At 38.9% G+C, this 23,516-nt stretch overlaps 1 protein-coding gene across 1 annotated transcript; it reads left to right on the forward strand.

Moving 5' to 3' along the window:
* The first annotated feature begins 148 nt into the window (after positions 1-148).
* On the forward strand, positions 149-22,119 carry DNA2 (DNA replication helicase/nuclease 2). The gene is made up of 21 exons (XM_069020389.1): positions 149-240; positions 1,021-1,200; positions 2,233-2,416; positions 3,771-3,916; positions 5,385-5,510; positions 6,326-6,545; positions 7,700-7,817; positions 9,036-9,201; positions 10,613-10,807; positions 11,000-11,230; positions 11,734-11,850; positions 11,954-12,063; positions 13,132-13,241; positions 14,164-14,388; positions 15,476-15,669; positions 15,773-15,862; positions 15,956-16,148; positions 18,744-18,833; positions 19,450-19,632; positions 19,752-19,898; positions 20,875-22,119. The coding sequence occupies exons 1-21, from the start codon at positions 230-232 to the stop codon at positions 20,929-20,931; spliced, it is 3,093 nt and encodes a 1,030-aa protein (XP_068876490.1). The 5' UTR covers positions 149-229; the 3' UTR covers positions 20,932-22,119.
* The last annotated feature ends 1,397 nt before the right edge of the window (positions 22,120-23,516 follow it).

The following is a 23,516-nucleotide window of genomic DNA, read 5'->3' on the forward strand; positions in this document are numbered from 1 at the left end:
CCGCGCGCCGCTTCGCGCCTTCAGCCCGCGCGCGCGGGAGCTGCCCTCCCGCCGCCTGCCATTGGCCGTGGTGGGCGGGGCTTAGGCGGGGCTGGCGGAGCCCGCGGCAGCGCGGCGGGGGCGGCGTGAGGCGCGGGGGTCGGGGAGCCGCGCTCAGCGGGCTGCGCGAGGGCCGAGCGGCTGAGGCGGGACGGGCCGGGCCGAGCCGAGCGCCGCACGGGACCTGCCCATGGCCGAGAGGTAGCGACCGAGGCGGGGAAGCACAGCTGGGCGGAGACGGCCGGGAGCGCGGGGGGTTTGAACTTTAAAACCGCCGCCCGCTCCGGGCGCGGGAAGGCGGGATAGGGTTCTGAGGGCTGATGTGGCGGAACCGGTCTTCTTCGGGCATGGGCGAGAGGTGGGAAGCGCTCGGGACCGCCGGGGATAACCGGTGAGGGGAACCCGCCGCTGCCGAGGGTGTTTGCGCTGGGCACGGCGGCCTGCGGGGCCCCGGCGTGGGCTCTGCCGCCGCCCGCCCTGGAGCTCCCCTGGCATTGCTCGGTGACAGGAGAGCGGCAGGTTTGGCCGCTCTATCTCATATTTTGGCCATTGGAAAACCGAACTTTGAATATCAGTTTTCTAATCAAGTTCAGGTAACAGGTAAAAATTTACTGCTCCGTGTTCGAGGCATTTATGTGACTGTGGGAGTTCGTGCGTGCAGGGAGATACAAGCTTTCTCACAAGCACGGGGTTTGCAGTACAGTTATAATTAATTTACAAGTGCTTGTGGAAATGTGGACACAAAAATGAAGCTCTAAATAGTAATAAATGGTAATAAATAGTAATAAATAGTAAGTTACTTAATATTTATAGAGATTTCCTACACTCCACCTATACAGAAATAAAAAAAACCCAAAAAATGTATTTATAAAAACTGAAGAGGAGTAAAATTTGGTTTATATTTGAAGCTTTCTCTCTTTTTGTATGTAGGTTGGCTGTTTTCAAATAATGTTCTGTCTTTGTAATGAGCTGCTACTTCAGTTTTCAGAAGAAAGTGGCTGACTCGCCTGATACAATCCTCAAGAATGGGCTGAACAACAGATACCGTGTGCTGGAAGTCAGCGTAATACAGAGAAATGGAAGTGATCCTGAGAAACACTTGACAATTACAGCATCTCCCTCCCTGGAAGATACAGAATTGTGCATTCTTAGGAATGGCTGGTAATCCATACAGACACATAGATGTTTGAAAAGATAATTAACTACTGGATTATTAAGTCAATTTTCTTGGTGTTGTCTTTGAGTTTTACTGCCTTAAAAGGGATACAGGATCCTGAAACAATCGTTGTTTAATGTAATATTATCAGTGTGCTAGCATAATGGACATTCTGCTTGAGAGAAGTGATGTCAGGTAACGTGTTGAGTGCATATTACTACCTTGCAGGTTTAATTTGTCTTTGTTCTAACTAAAAGCAAGACATTAAAGTCTAAGTAGGCTGTTTTGTTCAACTGTTTTGCTCTATTTAGAAGTGTTCTTCCAAATTATATAACCTCATTGTGCATACAAATATTCAAAGTCATGTCTGTAAAATGGGAGGGTTTTAGGCAGCCTGTTAAATCACCATAGTTTGAGCTCTACTGCAAAGTTTTTTTCAAGCAAGGATAGGATTCTAAATCAGTCATTTGTGCATTACTTAGTGTGTGACAGAAGAAAAGACTGGAAATTATTTTGAAATACAAGAGGGTATGTGTGCTATTAAGCACTGCTTTTCATTTTTTGTCCAAGATTGAAAGGTGGGAGAAAAGTACGAGAGTCTACTTCTTGAAGGAAAAGATCTTGAACCTTGAAATTTCTGAATCAATACCAATATTTTTAGATTTTGATGAGTTTCTGAAATAAGTAGAATTGTTAAGTAAGAAGGTAGATCTCACATAATGCAAAAATAGTATGCCAATGTAAAACACGACGATGCTGAAATGGCTGAACACATGAATCTGGAATGACTTGAAGCCAACAGGAATTCCCTACTTACAGGTTGTCCTGATGCATATACTTAAAAATATCAAAGTTTTGTCAGTAAAAATGCCTTTATTCACTTTCAGGATTTCTCTAGGTGGAGAAATTCTCTCTTAAAAATACCCAACCCAAACCCTCCTGTTTCAAAGAATGTTGAATCTGCTCTGTTAATGTGTTATTTCTTACACATTGTGTCTGTCACTTGCAAATGATTGGTTCAATGTATTCCCTTGCAGGGAGTCTGTCCCAGTTGTTCCAGGGGACATTGTTCATTTAGAAGGGGAGTGCAGCTCTGGCACCTGGGTCATAAATGCCCAATGTGGATACCTGGTTCTGTACCCAGACCTGCTGCTTTCTGGCACTACGATCTCAAACAGTATTCGTTGTATGAGAAGGGCAGTGCTGAGTGAACGCTTTAGGGTAAGTGTTAACTCCAGACTGTCAGTGAGTTACTGTTCCATTGAGAGTGGTGGGTTTAGCTCAGTATTAAATCTGGCTGTGAGGCTGTATTGCAAAATGTCATTATTAGCAATTCATAATGTTTGCAACACAGAATAATTTGGGATGGAAACTGTCTCTGGCTGAGCTTCTCTGTTTTTTTGAGAGCTGCACCTGAAATAATGCAGTATTCTTAATACAGCTACCGGGCTAAAGAACTGGTCCTTCTGCTTAGAATTCTGATAATTTTTTTGGTAATCTCTTGCCACATTTTGTGTGGATATGAATCCTTTGTGAGGAAGGTGCCTCTTGCCATCCATATGAGAACGTAATCACACTTGGCCAAGTTAAGAGCTTCTGAAAAATTTAGCGAATTCAGTTAATAATTGGTGTGGGCTAACTCTGGAATCTGAATCCAGCTGCTGAATGTTGGAATGAGGAGAAGTTTCTTGTGGTAGTATCCTTGCTGATATATGAAAAATATGCTGATAAATAGAGAAGCAATAGCTGCCAGTTTCAGCTGATGAAAAATCCAGACATGATAGGAATATAAATCCAAATGAGTAAGGAAATTTTAAAGGAGTGGTAAACAGCCTGGCTGGGAACCTGTCACTGAAACAAGAAAATTAAGTACAGGACATTAAGACTGTGGAATGGTCTTCAACCCTATATTAGAGGAGTAAGGGGAGTAAAGTAATTGTTTGGGACAACTGTTTAGGTCCTGACTGGGAAAACACCCTCCACTTGTTGTGAGTGCAATCCACAAGTGACTGGTCTGTAAGAGGTCTGTAATACCACAGTGTTTAGGCTTCCAGTTGTTTCGTGGTGACTCGTGTAAAGGTCATTTACTACCACTTTCAGTTCATGTGAGTCTACGGAGCCCAGCCCTGCTGATGGGTTTCTGAGCCATTTTGATGATACATGGAATGATTTTCCTGTGAGCTGGTAACAAACAGGAAACGGCTTCACGCAGGAAATATGTGTTAGATTGTAAAGGTAAGTATTGGCATTAGGAAATGCCCACAGGCAAAACTTTCTCAAAATCCATTTTAATCTGAGCCTTTGTTTCTCACCTGCCAATCACATAGGGATTGTATCCTAACATTGTCAGGGTTGGGATAAATGTGAGAGATAAAGCAATAGGATAGACCCATTTCAGTTTGGCTGCTTTCACAGTCAGGTTTGACTAGATAGTCATTAGTGAGGTGAAAGCTGTTGTGATCTTGCAATTAAATAAGTGCAATGCATAATATGCAGCAAATAAAATCCAGAAATTTTACAGAGAATTTGACATGAAATGGGCACAAATCTTCATGCATAATAACATCTGTTGCAGGGCTCCGAATCTGGTTCCCGTCAAATGCTCATTGGTACAATTCTTCATGACATTTTCCAGCAATCAGTAACAAATAACTTGACACAAGAAAAGGTACAAGAACTAGCAAATAAAATCGTTTATGGACAAAAGTATCTCAAAGAAATGTAAGTAGCATTACAGCTGTCTTTTATGTTTGGAAGACAGGGCAGGAACACTTTGAACTAGCAGATTAAGCTGTACTTCAAAAAATGTAGCACTGGTATCAGGAGAGTATTCTGCCAAATGACTTTTCTTAATGGAAATTGGGGATCTTTTAGTAAGATAATTCCCCATTTGACAATGTAAATTTATTTGCCTTCCTTGCTGAGCTACTTCTATAGATCTGAACTAGTCTTTCGGAGTACCTGAGTGTGTCGGGGGGTTTTTTACTTTCAGGCCAAGCAGGTTGCAGTGTTTGCGTCTGTGACATTAGATTTCCAGGCATCTCCCAAAGTTGATTCAAATGGCACAAATAGTTAATTATGATCCTCAGCAATAGACTAGAACCTTGTGACTGACCAAGTGTCTGATAATTTCATATCTTTATCAGGTTATTTTAAAGCTCAGTTGTTAGAAGACCTTTAATTTATTTTCTCAGCAAAGCTGATAGAAATGCTAGCCAAATAAATAGTCTTAATATTTCCATCAGAAAATGGTAAGATGAATGGCTGTCAGTTTTAACATTTTGCTGCAGACTTGATTAAAATACAGTTCTACTCATGTAAATTAAAAAACATTATATCTAGACTGTTATAAATTGTATGTTGGGCAGTGTCAGTATCTGTTAGCCCCAGACAACTCTAAAGTTGTAGTGATAAGACTTATTATTCTTAGTTCTGTTTTGAAGGTAATATTTTGAATTGTGGCTGCTAAGATTACTTAAAGGTCTTTATGTCACTCTGGGCCTCCAAGAAACTGTTAATTTGCAATCCTTTTTGCATATGTAGGCTACTGTTTGCTGGGATTCAAAAATAAGTTGCATAAATCTGCTGTCTGTGGTCGTTTGCACTCGTATGAACCTTCTTGTGCAAAATCCACTTGTATTTCTATGTTGCTGTAGAATAATGACATCATTTCCAGTAAATGTGAGCACTGAATTGTCTAATGCCACATGATGAGATTCTGTCATGTTCTGTCAAAATGTATGTGAGGAGCAAGGAGCAGATGAGGATATTCAGACAAAAAGCAAATGGTCTTTTAAGTTGTTTTTTTTCTTTTCAACATTGCATAAATTGTATGAATAGCCATTTTTAAATGCATGAGTCTGGTGCTCCTTTCTTGCACTCAAACTTTTAGTTTTGTTTCATCTCATCTGCCATGCTGATGTTCTCACTGTGCTGTACCTGTTGTTTCAAAAGTTACATCAGAAATGGATATTCTGGTATAGTATATCTCTTGTAATAGATGTTCAGTTAATAGTTTTACGAATTGAGTTGAACCTCTATGAAGCTGTCATTGTCTACTGTTTATAGATATTTATAAAAACTTGACAGTTACTTCCATTGATCTTGTTGCTACTTGAGGCAAATCTCTTTTGTACCAGCAGCAAATTTAATACTTTGTTTCCTTAATGTGCCTGGCTTTGTTTTTTAGGTATCACTTAAATCTGAAACAAGCAGAAATAATGCAAGAAGTGGAGGGATATTTGCCATCGTTTTTTAAATGGGCAGAAGACTTCATGCACAATCCAGCAAATCAAAATAAAATGCAACTAAAACTGTAAGAAGCCAGAATTAAAAGTTTAAACCATTCTATGTTGTAAATCTTATTTAGTTCACTTTTAATTTTTAGAACTTCTTACATCTGTTCAGTGATTTGGGCTAACTCATGGCCTCACTGACCATAGAGCTGATCTTGTGCTGCATGTGTAGCTGCCGTTGTGAGTACTGGGCAAGACATGAAGCCTGGGGGTGAACTGACAAATCTTAAAATCCTGGTGAACAGTGTGGTACAGACTAGAGCTTTTAGTGAGTAGAAAAGCAAGGATATTTGAGCTGTTGACTAAACTAGGAGTTACTGTAGTTATGAGCAAGACTACAAATCAGAATGTGAAGCTATTAATCACATGGAATTTTTGACTAATATAAGAATTTTTGAGTGAAATGGTGATTTTACTCAACTGCTGCTGAGCTCTTCTTGTCTATGGCTTCTTGCTGTTAATTGTAATAACCACAGGGTGTTAAAGTTTCAGTGAAATGGCAGGTCTGAGTAAAACCTGTATGCTACTGTCAAGTGTATATCATTAGAGTGTGGTTATTGAGAAAAGACCAAAAACTATTAAAAACAGTTTAAAGTCTTATTTTAACTTTGATATTTGGGTGAATAGCAAAACTACAGTTAGTTTATGATGTGATGCTTCCTCTGTTAATGGGAAAATAGTTTGAGTGAGAGTCGATGCATTTTATTTGTAAAGCTAGTGCCTAAAAGGGCTCTTACAGTGCAGAAACATTACATATTTAATTGCAACACACTTTAATGTTTAAATATTAAGAATTAAGGGAAATTATTAACTTCTGGCTTAATTGTCTTCCTAGGTCAAATGGTGGAAAAACAGAAGATGTATCTTCTAAGATAGAGATTGTAGATATCTTGGACATTGAAGAGAATATCTGGTCTCCCAGATTTGGGTTGAAGGGAAAGATTGATGTTACAGCCAGGGTGAAAATCCACTGCCAGTCTGGAGTACAGTCTCGGATAATGCCTTTAGAGCTCAAGTCTGGCAAGGAATCAAACTCCATAGAGCACAGAAGTCAGGTACAAACACCAAATATCTAATTTCACTGTCAGTGGCTGTGTATACTTCCCTGTTTGATGACCTATTTTGTCTTATGTATATGAAGCACTTTGTATGTATTATAATCTAAATTCACGGATGGGTCATCCTGGCATGCCCAAAGGGGCTGGTATAAAATGAAAGTGAACGGAGTAGTAAAAAGTATCTACATTTACCACTTTCAAACACACTTACGGGTTTTATCCTGAAATATCTGTTCTTTAGTCTCTCCTTGCTACATTCAAATATTAGGTTTAGGCAGACTGTTTCAGGAATTGGTGTTGTAGAGATTTTCTGATAGCTGGCCTGGTTTAGAGAGGTAGTAGCCTTGTTATAAGGTTTTAAAGATGCGTTTTAATTTAAATCCTTGGTCGAGTTCTTACTACTTATGGCTTCTAGAAGACTTGTAATAGTAATGGCTGTTTAGCCAAATAAATTGTGGAAGAACTAAATACAGTTTAGAATGTATTTTGGTTTTAATACTGTGCTGGTTTTGCCTGGGGCAGTGATAGTTTTCTTCACAGTAGATAAGCATGGGCTGTGTTTTGGATTTGTGCTGAACACAGGTTGATAACACAGAGATGTTGCTGTTATTGCTGAGCAGGGTTTACACAGAGCCGAGGCCTTTTCTGCTCCCTGTAGGGCCACGCTGGGGAGGAGACTGGGGGTGATGGGAAGCTGGGAGGGGACACAGCTGGGACAGAGGACCCCACTGATCAAAGGGGCATTCCAGACCATGTAGCTGATCATCATGCTCAGTATATCCAGTGGGGGAAAGGAGGAGGAAGGGGTGGGGGGGCACTCCAAGGTTTGGAGTGATGGAGTTTTGTCTTCCCAAGTCACCATTCCCCGTGACGGGGCCCTGCTCTCCTGGGGGTGGTTGAACACCAGCCTGCCCTTGGGAAGCACTGAATTAATTCCTTGTTTTGCTTTGCTTGCAAGTGTGGCTGTTCTTTTCCCTACTAAATTGTCTTTATCTCAACCCTCAATGAGTTTTCCAGCTTTTACCTTTCCAATTCTCTCTCCCTAGTGCGAACAGTGGGGAAGTGAGTGGGCAGCTGTGTGGGGCTTGGTTGCTGCTTGGGGTTAAAACACAACAACTATACTGGAATAAGTTTATATATAATTTTTGCAGGTTATTCTGTACACACTGTTGAATTTAGAGCGGAGAGTAGATCCTGAAGCTGGGTTTCTTCTTTATCTAAAAACTGGTACAATGTATCCTGTTTCTGGAGCTCGCATGGACCGTAGAGGTAAAGTTGTTCCCCTTCCCTGGGAACCATAATTCTCTTAACTATTACTAAAATCTTTCTTTTTAACTATGAAGTTTACTCTTATGAAAACAGCTGTACTTGGGCATGCATGACTTGTTATAATGTTACTAAGCTTATGTTAAAAATTCAGTTGTTTTATTAATACGGCACAAGGACTTTGCTATGTGAATAATCACTTCTTAGCTGACTGTCTTGCTTTGAAAGACAGGGGTCTGCTGAGGAAGGCAGGAGCCTCCCTTGGAATGGCAGATGCGACCCTTCTTTCCTCTGAGTTATTATAATTTTGAAATCAAGGGGCTTTTGGGCAAAGATATGAGGAATAGGAATAACAGTTCTTTATTATTATATATCTATATGTGTATAACCAGTCAAACAAAACAACAATAACTATGGCAGTAACAGCAATCACAAACCCAGTCCCAGCCTTCTTGGCTGTCCGGCCCTTTCCCCTTGGGTGCAGTTCCGCTCACAGCCGGCAGGGGCGCTGGCGGCTCCCGGTGAGCAGGGCAGGTGCGATGGTTCCCCCGCGGCTGCAGGGGGCGCTCCGGAGCGAGCTCGGGGAGCACGCGGCACTGGTGCCCTGGGATCCTGGGGAGGGATGGAACAAAGGCTTCACAAACCGCTGGGCAGCCGATCCCGGTGTCCGGCCAGACCCTCGGGAACAGCAGGCTGGAACAGCAGGGACGAGCACAAATGCTGGGTGGCAGATGCGATGTATCCAAATTGCGAAGCTGCAGTGGGAACCCCCCCGCCCGGAGGTCTGGGCAGGCAGGGTGAGCAGGGCTACAACGTAGCGAAGGCTCAAAGTGATGGCAGGGGCAGGGCGGCCCAGGCCCAGCTCCCAGCGGGGCAGGGAAGGTGGGCTTGGGATCCTGGTGTTTTCTCTGGCAGAAGGAAAAGCAGCCGAAGAAAGCAGCTTCTCTCGCTGTCCAAACGCAGGAACTGACTGTCCACACACCCAGGTGAAACAAGAGTAGCCAGATGCACCCCACTTCAGTGGGTAGGTCTTTTGTTTGTCTTAAGTATCCAGCAATTTGTCCCCCTAGCAACACATATGGGGAAAATTCCTTTAACAAAAAAAAACCTAGGAGAACTCCTAAAACCCCAACACTGACTAAAAAGTTGATAGCTTATTACTTTTGAGGTAGAAATTCTTGCAAACAAAAACATCAGCTTAGTTTATTCTTTTCTTGACAGAATTAATGAAGTTAAGAAATCATGTGGCCTTCTACTTAATGCACAGTACCTATAAATCTTCTGTGGGAAGGCAGAATTCACAGCTTGCTGCTTTGCCTCCTGTGATTGATGACAGTCAAGCATGTAAATATTGTTCCCAAATGCACAACTGCTTTCTATACAGCAGGTAAAAAAAAAAGTCTGACTAATGTTTTTAAATGAGCTTGAATAATTGTGTCTTTTGATATAATAATTTCATTTTTGTGGTTGACAGTTTCGTATTTATTGAGGACTCTAGCACCCCAAAAGAATCTTCCACAGATCCCTCTACAACTTTTATAATTCAGCTCCTGATCTCACAGAGACTTAATATGTTTGCTCAGGTACACTTTCTGCAAGACAAAATCTGGGATAAATCTCAACAAAATACTTGATGACAATAACAGATCTGTTAAAAAAGCTATATTCTTGCAAAAGATTGCCAAAAGGCAATCTTTTGGGCCTGAATTCTGGCTGGACAACTGCTTTTTCAGGTTGACTCTGCAGAAGATTGTTTCCCTGTGGGATATCACACAAGTACTGACACATTGATACTACTCTGCTGAAGTCTTCTTGCATCTACTGTTAAAAAGAAGTCATTAACAAATATTTGATAAAATTTCACATTAAGTTATTGAATTGTTTTAAGATCTGTTACAAGTTTTAGTCTCTATGCTGCACAAAAAACAACCAAAATTGTATATGGAAGTGATCAAATGAGGTATGTTAGAACAGGAGAGCGTCTGGGGTGATCTCGTGTAAACAGAATGCCTGATTGTTTTTAAAATTCTAGGGGTAAAACTATATGTTGAGGGAGCTTTGTGGGCATACAAAACATGTCTCTGTGAAATCTTACTTCTAATACTCAGTTGTTACAGCAACAGGATTATAGCTGGGTAGCTATTTACTTCTGAATAAGCTTTTCTCTCTCTGGTCGTGTTTTGTATACATGATTTGGTATAACGTCTATTGATATAAAGTTTTTAAATAAATTGACTTGAAGTTTGCCTGTGTATTAGTTATTAAATCCCCATTGCTTAGCTAAGTATCAAAATAATATTTGTATGTTACAATAAAAAGGGTAAAAGATCAACTCTGTAAATGTACATGTTACTGTCTTTGAAATGCCTTTATCTGGTGTTTGATTAACTTATCGCCCTTCAAAATCATAGAGATGATGTAAAGTTATTAATATAAGATTATGCAATTATTAATTAATTAATTAATTTTATAAATTAGTTATTTGTAAACTAATAAGTTATAATTATTAAGATAAAATATCAGCAACTTATTTATAATAATATAAATATAATTAATTATACTAATATAAATAATTAGTTAATTAAATTTATTTTTATTAATAAATTAATTAATAATCATCAGAAGATTATTATCCTTCTGAAAAAAGGAAGGATACAGATTGAACTTCATTCAAGTAATGATAAACTAATCTACCTGGTATGTTACAGTAGATATTTAGATTGTTGTTATGTACATATGGACTTGCAGGAAAAAAAGGATACAGGCTGAGCCTTTCCTGTGGTTGGTTCTATTCCTAGAGCTGTAGAGCAGAAGATGGCCAGTGTGGCCTTTCCTCCTGCTATGGTACCTGTCATTGACAGAGAGACCCAGCACCTGAAACCCTCCCACTTGGAGTATTTCAGCCTCTGGTATCTGATGTTAACCTTGGAGCTGCAAAGTGGAGAGCATAAAAAGGGATATAAAAATATATGGATGATATCTTCTTTGGAAAGGTAAGGTGTAATTTCTAAACTCGTGCCAATGATGCTTCCTTCCTTCCTTTTGTTTTTTTTTTGTATTTTGGTTTTGGTGGTTGGTTGTGGGTGGTGTAGTTTTTGAACTTGCGGGTTTTATTAATTAATAGTTCTCTTACAGGGAGGATCTTAATATTAAAATATTTCTTTTATTGATATCTATCTTAACAGAGAGAAGGCTGGAGATTGTGTTGGAAACATGATCAGAATTGATGAAGTCCGTGAAATTTCCGAGGGACAGTATCTGCATTTTTTCCAGCGTAGAAATGGTGCCATATCTGGAACAAACCTGTTGGTTGGTGATCGAGTGGTTGTGAGTGGAGAGGAAAAGGGTTTACTTGGTTTGGCTACTGGCTATGTTAGAGAAGTCAGTGGAACAAAAGTCTCCTGTTTGTTGGGCAGGTAATAAGATAAAAAGAAAAATACCTGTTTGTAAACGCTCTTGTACTGGCTTGAGGAAGGGTACTGCTAGGTGTCCAAAAAGCTGTGACATGTCCTGACTCTTCCTACTGGCTTTGGGGTACCCTCCAGAAATTCTCTTGTCTTGATTGAAAATGTCAGTACTTGGTCAATATATGCCTGTCTATTTAACTAGGTTGTTTGAATAAAAGCACATTTAAACTGTATTTGCTTATGTCTCTAACATGAAACTGTATGGACACAGTGATTACTGTGTTAATAGTAATTTCCATTATTCAGTCTATATTGTCTTTAAATTTGGCTTATGTTTTATTATCCCTCATTGGGATCATGCTTTATTTAGATCAGTTAATAGTGTATTTCTATTAGCTATTGCTTCACTCTGGGATCTCTGGAAGATGTAATTTAACATGTAGTAATAACTCTTTAATCAATATATTTCTGGTAAACAGAATTATTTTATCCATGTTATTATCATCCTTCAGGAATTTGTCAAACCTCCCCAAGAACACCGTATTTAGGTTGGATCACGACGAAGGAGATGTTGGTACAGGAGTCCCTTTTGAAAATCTTTCTAAATTGATGAAAGATTCCCCAGTCAGGTATGAAAAATCAAATTAATTTCATGGTTTCAATATTTTCAGATAAAGTTTCTCAACCGGTTACTCTTATTGTAACTCTGTTTTGTTTTATTTTTTTACACAGTGAAAGGCTCCGCAACTTGATAATTGACTTCCAGAAACCACGTTTTATTCAGCACCTGAGCTCTGTCCTTCCTCCTGAAGCAAAAGAAACTGTTGCAAATATTTTAAAGGGTACAAAGTGACTTTCCACCAAATGCTCTGCTTAGTAGTATATCTCTATAGCCAAAGTATTTATCATGATAAATATAAGAAGTTTTTCCTCCTTTGGGGTCCAGTGATAATTTTCAGCTTAAAAATTAAAACCAAGTTCTTACCTTGCATGTCTTCTAACTAGTTGAAAACTAATTTAATCACAGGAAGACTTGATCAGATACTTGTTTACAACTTTTTTTTACTTTTGTTAGTTGCTGCAGCTTGCAGTTGCAAACAGAGTGCCATGTAATTACCTCTGTAACCTTTACAAAAAGAATGAACAGAGACAGCTCTTGGGATAGAGGAAGGTGACCTTGAGGGAGAGGAAGGAGATGGGCTTTAGTGTAAGCATTCACTTGTATAATCACTCTTGCTGACTTGGCAGCTCTGTGGTGTGTGATGCTTTGTGCTTTATTTAAAAACAAAACTTATTTAGGTATGAGACAGTATCTTGTATTTGGTGGAAATATTTCCTTGTTCTCTGACAGAGTTGCCTGTCAAAACATAAATTTAACTGAATTCTCTTAGAGCAAACTGAACTTTTTTATAACAACTCAGTATGAAGTCTTATTTTGCTTGAGTTTGCCTAGTTCAAGTAGGTGAAACGTGCTGCTTGTTTGCATCAGACTGGGGCGAACAAGCTCTGCTGTAATGTTTGTTCTAAACAAGATGCTCCTGTATGTGCAACTCATCACCCCTTGCTGTGAGCTATGTGTTTGAATGTGAAAGTGTTATGATCAAACACAAGTGCCCAGGCACAATATATGGAGGTGATCAATTAAGATATTAGAGAAAAAAGTCATAAAAGATCTAAAACTAAAAATGCCTTCAGTAACTTATTTCTAGGACTGTAGTGCAGACCCTTTACTACTTATCTTGTGTATTATGTTTAATGTTGTACCTTCATTAGAACCTACAGACTTTGCTCAGTTCTTGTCTTTATTAAGGGCTTTAGTGAAGGAGGAAATTATAGTTTTGTTCTAGCTTTAGTAATTATTACAATTTTAATGAAGTGTAGTAATTTAATTTTGTTTTTTCTTCTAAAAGGTCTAAATAAGCCTCAGAAACAGGCAATGAAACAAGTGCTACTTTCAAAAGACTACACACTTATTGTGGGTATGCCTGGAACAGGAAAAACCACTACAATATGTGCTCTAGTAAGATCATGTACCTTGGTGTTTAATTTTTTTGGTGAGATTTAGAAGATAGCATTAAACCAACTGTGTAGTGTAGTGTCATGACTTAATCTAACAGTATCTGTATAACTTCAAAGAAGAAAACACATTTCTTTTTCTTAACCTATATTTGATGGAACTGAAACTAGATTTTGTGGAGTAGGATTGTCTGTTGCTTGTGTAGGAGTATATGTGGGAGGGAGGAGATTGAAGTGTGATATTTAATCACTTCTGTGATGCTTTAGTGCTAAAATTCTTTGGCTCCAAATATGAGCAAGTCCTCAAATCCTGAGTTATAGCTCAAAAGAGGGACTTCTTGAGAAGTCAGTAACTTGTCCATTGTAAATTTTATCAACCTGTGGGGCTGAATCTATCTGCTGTCTGCTACCATCTCCTCTGGTTGGTGGTTCTCTTTTCCCCAGGAATGTCCTGTAGGAGCATGCTGGATTTAGACTGTGGGCTGAGTGAGTTTTTCTTAAAACAGCAGTGTTATCGGGCTTCCAGTTGTCATCAGGCTGGAGAGCAGGCAGCTGGTGCTATCTTCAGCCCATTCCACTGAATCTGTTGCGGCTAAATGGTCATGGAGAACGGTGTTGTGGGAATGGGCTGCATGGCTTGTTCTTACAGTGGGGATCTTAAGAGTGCAGTTCCTTGTGAGTGCACATCCAGATCTTGGCTCTCACTGTTTGCAGCAGCACTGTGAGCCTGCTGTTCATGGGAACCTCCAAGACTACTGACAGTGGCCAACTGACACATCTGGCCGACTGACACAGATCATGTGTCAGACATGCTTATTGGTTCCCTCTGAAACCCCTCATGTTTTTCACCTTGTTAAACCTGGGATTGTTGATTCTTGTAGATGAGCTAACAACTTCTCCTTTTCTTTCCCTTTGCCACTCATTAGGTGAGAATTCTTTCTGCTTGTGGCTTCAGTGTCCTTCTGACCAGTTTTACACACACAGCTGTAGACAACGTCCTTCTGAAACTGGCCAAATTCAAAGTTGGCTTCTTGCGCTTGGGGCGAGCTCAGAAGGTTCATCCAGATATTCAGAAATATACAGAAGAAGAAATTTGCAGGTCCAAATCAGTTAAGTCTGTAACAGATTTGGAAGAGGTCTATAATAGTCAGGTGAGGGAAATGTTTTTTGCTATCTCTACAAATTATTAAAGATAATGACAGTAGTATTTTTTTGGTTGCTGCAGAGAAGGAAGTCATCCCAAGGGTGTGTACTGCTGTAAGAAATCTGAGCTGAAAGAGATACTCAACCTCTGCATTGTTTCAATTTCTTTATCGCCAGTAATGACCTACATTAAATCTGAAGGTTGGGAAGCTTTGTTTATGTCCACACAAAGTAACTCATCATTGTAAGCAATAAGCCCCAAAGACTCCAGTGCTTTTATCTGAGATCTTGTGAATGGGCTGCTGCAGCCTCCTTTAACATTATTCATATATCGCTGCTGTTTTTCCCTTCTCCTTCCCACTTGTGCTCATTGTGCCATCAGTACAATCAGCAGACGGGGAAGAGGAAGTGGAATGCTGTGGAGCGACCAGGCCAAACCCTTATTTTTGATTGAAAGATTAGTGCTGTCTGTGTGAATGTTAATGCAAACTATAATGGGAGCTGGGTCATATGAGTCAGTGGCAGCTTTAAATTAAATTTGCTGAAAGAATAAAGCTTGATGGTAGTTGGACTAAATGCCAGCTTCACAAAAGGTGCCATTTACTTTTTATTGATAAACATTGCAGGGGAATGACTGAAGTCATAAAGGGAATGACTTAGCATTTCTTATTTTAGTCGTTTTGGATTGCAGTGGAAGCACAGCAATGGCAAGAACCGTGCTGCTGTTGTTGTTTTATCCTCTGTTCAGTATTGAAAAAAAACCCCCAAACCTCCTGATTTTTCACAGTAGTCATTTCAGCACACTGTGAATTGTACATGAATAGAACCTGGCATCACTCTGAACACATGACAGGAACAAGTTATTTGCTACAGTCTGCTCTAAAGCTGGTTTTGTTTGTCACTTGCAATTGGTGCAAGAATATGTCAGGCCAATATATGTCTAAGTTATGCTGGTCTGATTTCGAGGATTAATAATTTGGTTTCTTTGCTTTTACAGTTTAGTTTAATGGGAAATATTTTTTCTTTTAACATGGAGAACATAGTGCTAGAGGATATAAAATGTACCTTATCCTTAAAGCATGTCTCAATTTTCAGCCCGTGGTAGCAACCTCTTGCATGGGAGTAAATCACCCCATCTTTGTTCAGAAGCAATTTGACTTCTGTATTGTTGATGAAGCTTCCCAAATAAGCCAGCTCATCTGCCTGGGCCCACTGTTGTGCTCCAAAAGGTTTGTGCTGGTGGGGGATCATCAGCAGCTGCCTCCACTTGTGCTGAATGCAGAAGCAAGGTAAGATAAAATGCTTCTGGACAATTATTAGTAACAAATTCTGGGAAGGCTTTTGCACTGTTCTGATTGACACATTCTGATTTTTGTTTTTGTGTTGTAACAGAGATCTTGGCATGAGTGAAAGCTTATTTAAAAGGCTGGAACAAAACCAAAATGCTGTTGTCCAATTAACTGTGCAATACAGAATGAATAGGTACTTACAACTTTTATTTATTAAATTGTGTTCTTAATGTGGGATTGAAATAGCAAGATTTTTATGCCTTTTTTTTGTTTTTTAAATCCTTAGTAAGATTATGTCATTGAGTAACATGCTGGTATATGAAGGCAAACTGGAATGTGGCTCAGAGAAGGTATCAAATGCCACTGTTAACTTGCCCAACCTAAAGAAATTGAAACTGGACCTTGGGGATGCTTCAAAGACATGGCTGAAGGAAGTCCTTGATCCAGACACCCCTGTGTGTTTTCTGAACACGGAGAAGGTAAAGTTCCTTATGCTCTTTCAACAATGTATTTTGAGGCAAGTTCTCAATACAATCAACATGTAAAACTTCATTCAGCTTAGGTAGGGTACAACAGGGAACTTCAGAAAGTGGTTTTCTAGGACCGGGTAAAGTGTGCAGCACAAAAAAGTTGGTATTGTTGGCATAGCTGAGCAGGGGTGGGACAACTGCTGCTGGAAACATCGCATCTGAGAAGAGGTGAAAACCTGAATCTAGATAATACTTCAGAAAATATTGAATGGACTGTAAACTTTCTTTTTCCTGTACAGTGTAGCTCAAAGTGTGTAGCCATACTGGATGTCCTTGCAACCAGGGAATGGCCTTATTTCCAGCACTTGAGGGTCAGCAGTGTCAAAGCTGTGTGCCAGTGGCAGGAATAACTGCAATTCTCCATGGAATTTTGCAGACATTCTATACACTGACGTGTAAGGGAGGAGTAAATTGGTTTAGGTGTGTCCTTTCATGGAGACTCAAAATTTTGCTGGGAAAGTAAAATTCTAGTTTGGATAAAAATTCTGCAAGTAAACTGACTTGCAGGAAAAGTGAGGAAGAGTTCAAACCTGTGTGGAAAAAGATTAATAAATTAGTACCTGTTTGTGGTCTCTAGTACTTGTCACTGTAATTGGTGATTGGATTATGTTTTGAGTCTTTCTTCCTCCTTAACAGGTTTTATGTTGATTCCTATTAACACTGTGTTTTGCCAATAATTACATCAACTAATGATTTTTTACGCTGACCCTGGTTAGAACTCACCAGTCTTTCTATGCTCTCCATGACATTGTACAGGATTCATGTTTTTTATAATTGTTCTGATAGAATCTCTTCAATGACCTAAAGAGAAGCAGTGTTTACTTTGATGACTTAGAGAAATTTCTAAAAATATCTAAAACAGAGACATTTTCCAGGAATGCCTTGACAGATGCAGTCCCTTTCCCAGGAAAGCAGACAGGTGGTCCCAGGGAAGAGGCTTGTTAATAGGAACCTGGCTGAAACACTGTTCATCTAGTAATCATAGCAGAATTGCTAATGAAAAAACTAGAGTTTCTGTTCCATTTTTTTTTTTCCCTGGAAAGTCCATCTCGAGTGTAAGACAGCTCTCCTCTTCCTAGAGCCAGGAGGAAAGTTTTTATTTCCAAAATAGTCTAGATTTGTTGAGACGTGCAGTTATAATGTCATTTCTCCTTTTGGACTTCCTGCCAGAACTCCATGTATTGTGGTAGTTATGGAGGGGGAAATGGAAAAAACCCACTAAACACGACAACAAACAAAACCAGCATTTATTTTCTTTGACTTCATAGTAGGTTTTTTCCCCTGTATTTTTTCGTGTTTAACCAAGGAAAGCTTATGAAGAAATAGACTTGGGGGGAGGGATACAAACAGAGAGAAAGAAGAGGAAAAAATACCATGACACCACCAGGGAGCTTACATTTATTATGCTGGCTTTTTAGAAAAAGAAAAAAATGCCTCTATTGTTTTCTGCTTAACAATGCAACATGTTTGTGACAGCAATCGGAAATCTATTTGTTTCTTTTCTGCCAACCCCTGTGTCAGTCTGCACTTCTCTGACAGCTTGGGGCTGGCTGTTGAAAAATGACATCCTTGATTTAGGGCAAGTCTCTTGAGAAATTCTAGGCCTAAGTCGTTTTTGTCGGTGTCCTGTGGGAACAGGAGAAATATAAATGTAAGCATTGTTACCATAAGCATGGCAGAGGCTTTAGAACTTCTTTCCTAAAATGATTTTTGTGTAGTTTTTAGCTACACTAATGCCAGTGTGGTTAGAAATTAACTGTGCAGTAAAACAGTGCTCTTCTGCTTGGAGAGAACTTGAGCACATGGACTTTGGAGGCTTCCCCCTCCATCGGGGACACCTTCATTTTTATTGGTGCTACTTCAACTTCAGAGAAGGCAAGAGCCAAGCAAGGAGAAAAAAATACAAAACTGTGACACCAGAATGATTAAGCGTTTACATCCTGAGCATGTTGGCCTCATTCATACAGGATGTAGGGAAAGGGAGGTAATAGTTAAGAAATGGTAAATTCAGTGAATACTTGATTTAAAGGTTGGGAGTTCAATTTAATACTACCATTTTGGATAGTTCTTGCTGTAGTTTTAAATGTAGGCTTTAAAACATTAAAAAAATTATCCTTTATGCTATGGAATAAGGAAAATTCATTGTAAATATTGTTGTATGGAAAGCATTAAAGCAAAAGTCCCATGTAAAATATAATTTGGTCTCTTACTTTATCAGCTGGAAAATGTCAATTTTTGGGTTTTTTGATTGATGATGTATAATGTGTGAACTGTAAAGTCAGAGGATTAAGCTCTGGCAGTTTCTTAAGGTGACTATCCAGTGCTAGAAACTCATTTTGGGGATTGTTCCAATTTGTTTTGCAAATGCAGTATTCCAAAGTTAATTCACAATACAGGCTCTTCTGTTTAGTAAAATTTAGCATTTAACTTTATTTTTTTAATTAATACCATTAGTATAAATCTACATATGAGTCAGTTAGAGACAGAATATAATACCCCATTACAGACAGCAAAAGTCATTGTTTTCTCTTCTTATCTTTAAAGGTCCCAGCACCAGAACATGCAGAAAAAGGTGGCATAAGTAATGTGACAGAAGCTAAAATAGTGCTTTTCCTCACATCCTTGTTTATTAAGGTATATTTTACTTTATTACATGGTTTGGAGGGAGAGCTTTATAACTAATTTTTACATTGCTTTAGTAATGGTGACCGTATGTATTGAGTAGTTCTTTTGGGGATAATCTTAAGGATAAATTGAAGATTGGCTACATGTCAGTGTAGTGAGGAGCCCGAGTTGCATTCCCTTCCCTGTCCCTTGCCTGGTTGGATTTGAGATGCAAAAAACAAAAGCTAGATTCCCAATTCTTTTAAGAGATGAGGACTTTCTTGGGAGGGAGGGGAGAGGATTTCCCTTTGTTCCTTTTTTCATCCAGTCAGCTTCAGGAGTAGTACAGACTAGGAGCTCTGAGTGTTTACCTTGCAGTTTAAAGAAGGAAAAGTGAGGATTTCAAAGACATCTGTCTTTGTGCTAAGTTATGACAAAGCTTGGGAGCTTGCAGTAACCAATGTTTCCTGTCTTCTTTAGTTAATGCTTAGTCACACCTACAGTTCCATTGGTGTAGATACAATATCTGGCAGCACTGTTTAAAAAAAAATTAAATTAAAAAAATCCTTGATGGTCTTCTGATGGTACTGAGTCTCCCAAGCCAACTGCAGTGACAAATTTTTTCTCCTGTTTCTTCTTCATTCAGGCTGGCTGTAAGCCCTCAGACATTGGCATTATATCCCCATACAGACATCAGCTAAAAACAATCACTGATTTGATGGCAAAATGGAAGGAGAACAGAGTGGAAGTCAACACAGTCGACAAATACCAAGGAAGAGACAAAAGTATCATAATTGTGTCTTTTGTTAGGAACAGTATTGATGAAAATGTAAGTTGGTCATATTAACTTCGTTTCAGTCAATTTTAGCAGTTTAGATGCATTTTGAAAATGAGTGGTTTATGTCTATTAAATAGGAAAAATAAAAGCAAGTGACATTTATTTAACAGCTTGGCACCCTCCTGAAGGACTGGCGCCGCCTGAATGTTGCTATCACAAGAGCCAAGCACAAACTGGTCATGGTGGGTTGTGTTCCATCGCTGTGCTGCTATCCTCCCTTGGAGAAGCTCCTCTGCCATTTGCAGTCCCAGGCAATGATATCCTTTTTCTCCATGCTGGTTTGGGAAAGGGGAAAGGTAAGACTGACTTACTGAGATTTGAGGTAAGGATGGGAAGGTCTTTGATTATTTAGGTTATACTTCTAACAGTGATGGGCAACACAGCACAAAATGTGCTGATTGAATTTGCCAGACGTATACTTGAGATCAAGTTAGTGGATGGATTTAGAACCTTCTCTGTAGATACAAAAATGCTGCTAGCAAGGATTTTCTTGCTATTTTCTAAGTCCATGAGAGACTTTTCTCTCTCACAGAGAGGTAGCAGAGTTATGTAAACAACCAAACACCTGCAGCCTTGAAAAGTCTTGTTTATGGTACAGTAGAAAAATATTTTGACAATGGATGTTTTAGGATTTTAGCTAATCACCCCCAAGGGGTGGCTGATCCTTTGTCCAATTAGACTATGAAGAAAAAAGTCTATGAAAGAGTTTGTAAAATTAAATGAATCAATCTTGCTGCACAATTCCTGCCTGCTGGATCTTGTCTCCTCCTCCCTATGGCTGCAGGATGCGGTGATATACCCTAGGGCCCAGGCCTGTGGTAATACTTCTCTGTCTTTGAAAGTAGAAAAAGTCAGTGCTGACTTGCAAGTCAACTTTGACACAATTTTTTGATTTCGAAGACTGAATTTTTAATTTTTAATGCTTTTGCATTTTTTCCCATGATCATTCTAGTTTCTTGGCATCTTAACATCAGTGTGATTGCTTTCTTCCACTTAACACATCTGTTTCATGAATAATCTTGGTGGAAAGGAAAATAGTGCCACTTTCAGATGACTTGGTAATTGTTTCTTTCTCTCTGACATTGTACTGAGTAAGCTTTAGCTATTGCTGTTTCCGTCTCCCATTTAAACAGCAAAGAGCCTTGTTAGCTGCTTTTTTTGCAAACACCAATGCATATTCAAACAGGTTTTGTGAAAGCAAAATGTTGTCAGAATTCTTCCTTAACTTGCCACATCTTGAATCTTCCAGCCGGAGCTCATGAAAGTATCCACAAGTGTAACATCTTATGAGTGTGAAGATGGAAAGTTTTACAGGCTTTGTATCTTTTCTTCTGCTGTTGTTTAATGGAAATAACTGATTATTGGGGTATCAGTGCTGATGAGTACTGTTCAGTCTGGAGGCAGCCAAAACAGGAAACATTCAATTATTTTGGAAGTTTCCTTTCAGTAAAATAACAAACATTTATTGAAAAAGCTGATTGAAAAGTGCTACTAAAGCTCCCACCTTACTTGTGACAAACCAGAAATTTGAAGCACTCTGTTCTTTCCACTACTGGATAATTGCTATATTCTCTTTTACCTTGATGAACTGTTATCTGCATAAGTGAATGGGGAAACACTTGAAGAGGAAGGCAGTGTAAACCATTGTTGTATTGAGTCACAGTTTTCTGGGCTCAGTTTGATTTTAAAAACTTGAAAATGTAGTTTACATACAATTATTCCATCTGTTAGAATTTCTAATTAAGGTGCTGTGTTGTGCTGTTTGGAAAAAAAAATAGGAAAAATTTCCTTTTCTTCAAAGCCTCACATTCTCCTTTGAAGTCTACTGTTTTAAAAAATGCTGAAGTCTTTTATATTTATATACATAATGTAATTAATCTCTCATGTGAAGATCCCTTGATGACATTTCTAATCTCTTGATTTTGCATACATCAGGGAAATATGTGATGCTGATTCACTTAATTCTCTATTATTAACTAATGTGTTCAGCAGATCAATCTGAGGTGAAATGCTTCATAGTAAAACTCTGTTTTCAGTTTATCTGATCTGTAGTCTTTAAAACAAAAATTTCCCTGAAAACAAAACTAGAGATGCAGCTTGCTGATGAAGACGTTTACATGCTCAGGTTCTATTTTTTTAAAGATGATGGCATATAAACAACAGAAAACACCTTCTACCTGAGAGATCTGTGCTAATTTCTTTAAGCTACCTCATATTCTAGACTGAAGAGACTGAGGAGTTTCTTTCCAAGGTTGCTGGTGGAAACATCAATTTTTCTGATTCTTCAGAATCATTAGCATTTATTTTCTCTTAGATCAATGTCAAGTAGCTGTATGCATATAGTTGCAGACAAACTTGTTAAATGTGAGCATTTTCACTCTTTTAAACTACTCCCTAACTTTTTGTAATGTTTGAAATAATAAAAGTTTGCTGTTGGTTTTGTTACAGTTGTTTATACTTTGCATATACTTCGCTTTATAAAGGCAAATATTTTGAACAGTACAACAGTAGTTTGAATAGTTGACAGGATATCCTCCTTTTTCAGGTGAAAATACATGCTTCATCAACTGTCTGTGCTCTAGCTCTTTCAAAAGATGAAAAAAATAGGGTAAAATATACTCTATTATAGCAGTGACATCAGAATACTTTTTTAGAAGAGATTTTTTTTCCCCTGTATTTAGGATCTATGTATAGAAAACTCTTAAGATTTGGCTAATCTGTTTTCTTACACCAAGTAAAGCTTATCCAGGAAATGGTGTGCATGCTAATAAAAACTTAAGAAATAAATTAGAGGTATTGCCATCCCATCATGAAGTTGCATGAGAAGCAAACACAAGAACATTTCCTTATCTACTTCTAAAATGCATCCTTGCTTCTAGTCATGTGGTAAAAATTAGATTGAGCAGCAGTCTACAGATGAAACCATGTTTTGCGCTGGTAGTCTCAAACAAAATTTGAGATGTGATTCTCTAAAACACTTTGTGTTTTAATGAATATACATAGCAAGTGAGTATCTTCTAGCAGTAAAGGACCAACCACTTTTTCTATGTGCTGCCTTTAAAGCAGCTTCCTCATGCAGAAGCAGCCATAGATGCTGCTGGAAAACCTGCAGATGCATGCCTAGTGTGTTAGATGTTGCTGGGATTCTCAAAAATGAAAAAAAAAAGGAAGGTGTTTTATGCCAGACTAGTAAAATCAGAGCATGACTATTAGAACCGTTGAACATTTAAATGTATAGGTTCCTTTTTCCTTTTAAGAGGTGGGAATGGTGGCTATAAGAAGTGTCCCTGTCACCATGGGCTGTGTTCTATCCCTGTGTTGCCCTTGTCCTTTGGTCCTTCCTTGCAGCCCCAGGCAGTGATATCCTTTCTGCTGTTTTGTGTGCAGTCTCTGAAGCTGGACAAGGTGAAGAACACCTTTTTATTTTACAGGTTGATGGTTAACCTTGCCCAAAAAGGAGAGAGGAAAGAATAATTATTAAGCAAACCATATAGTAGTGCTCAGGGTGCAGTAAGCATCAACTGAGATCCCATCTGGATGTGACAAACATGCTTGGTGATAAACACCATAGCGTATTTTGGTTCTTTTCTAGTCAGGTTCACATTTTAGGGCTTTTTAAAATTAAACCCCAAAAACTTCCTCTTTTTTTTTTTTTTTAATACTGGTTTTGATTCCCAGCACGTTACCTTTGAAGGTACTGAACTCACAGCTTTTTCTAGAACATTATTATTTATCCTGATACATGTTATCCAGTGCTAGAGAATTATTATTTGGAATAAATGCTAGGGATATAAGCTTTATGTCACAAGAGAAGGGTAGAGAAGCCTCAAGTTTGTGCTGCTTGATTGTGCTTAGCTCATGTCCGAGCCTTCCTG

The sequence above is a fragment of the Aphelocoma coerulescens genome, chromosome 6 (assembly GCF_041296385.1).
Source record: "Aphelocoma coerulescens isolate FSJ_1873_10779 chromosome 6, UR_Acoe_1.0, whole genome shotgun sequence".
In the NCBI taxonomy this organism is placed as follows: domain Eukaryota; kingdom Metazoa; phylum Chordata; class Aves; order Passeriformes; family Corvidae; genus Aphelocoma; species Aphelocoma coerulescens.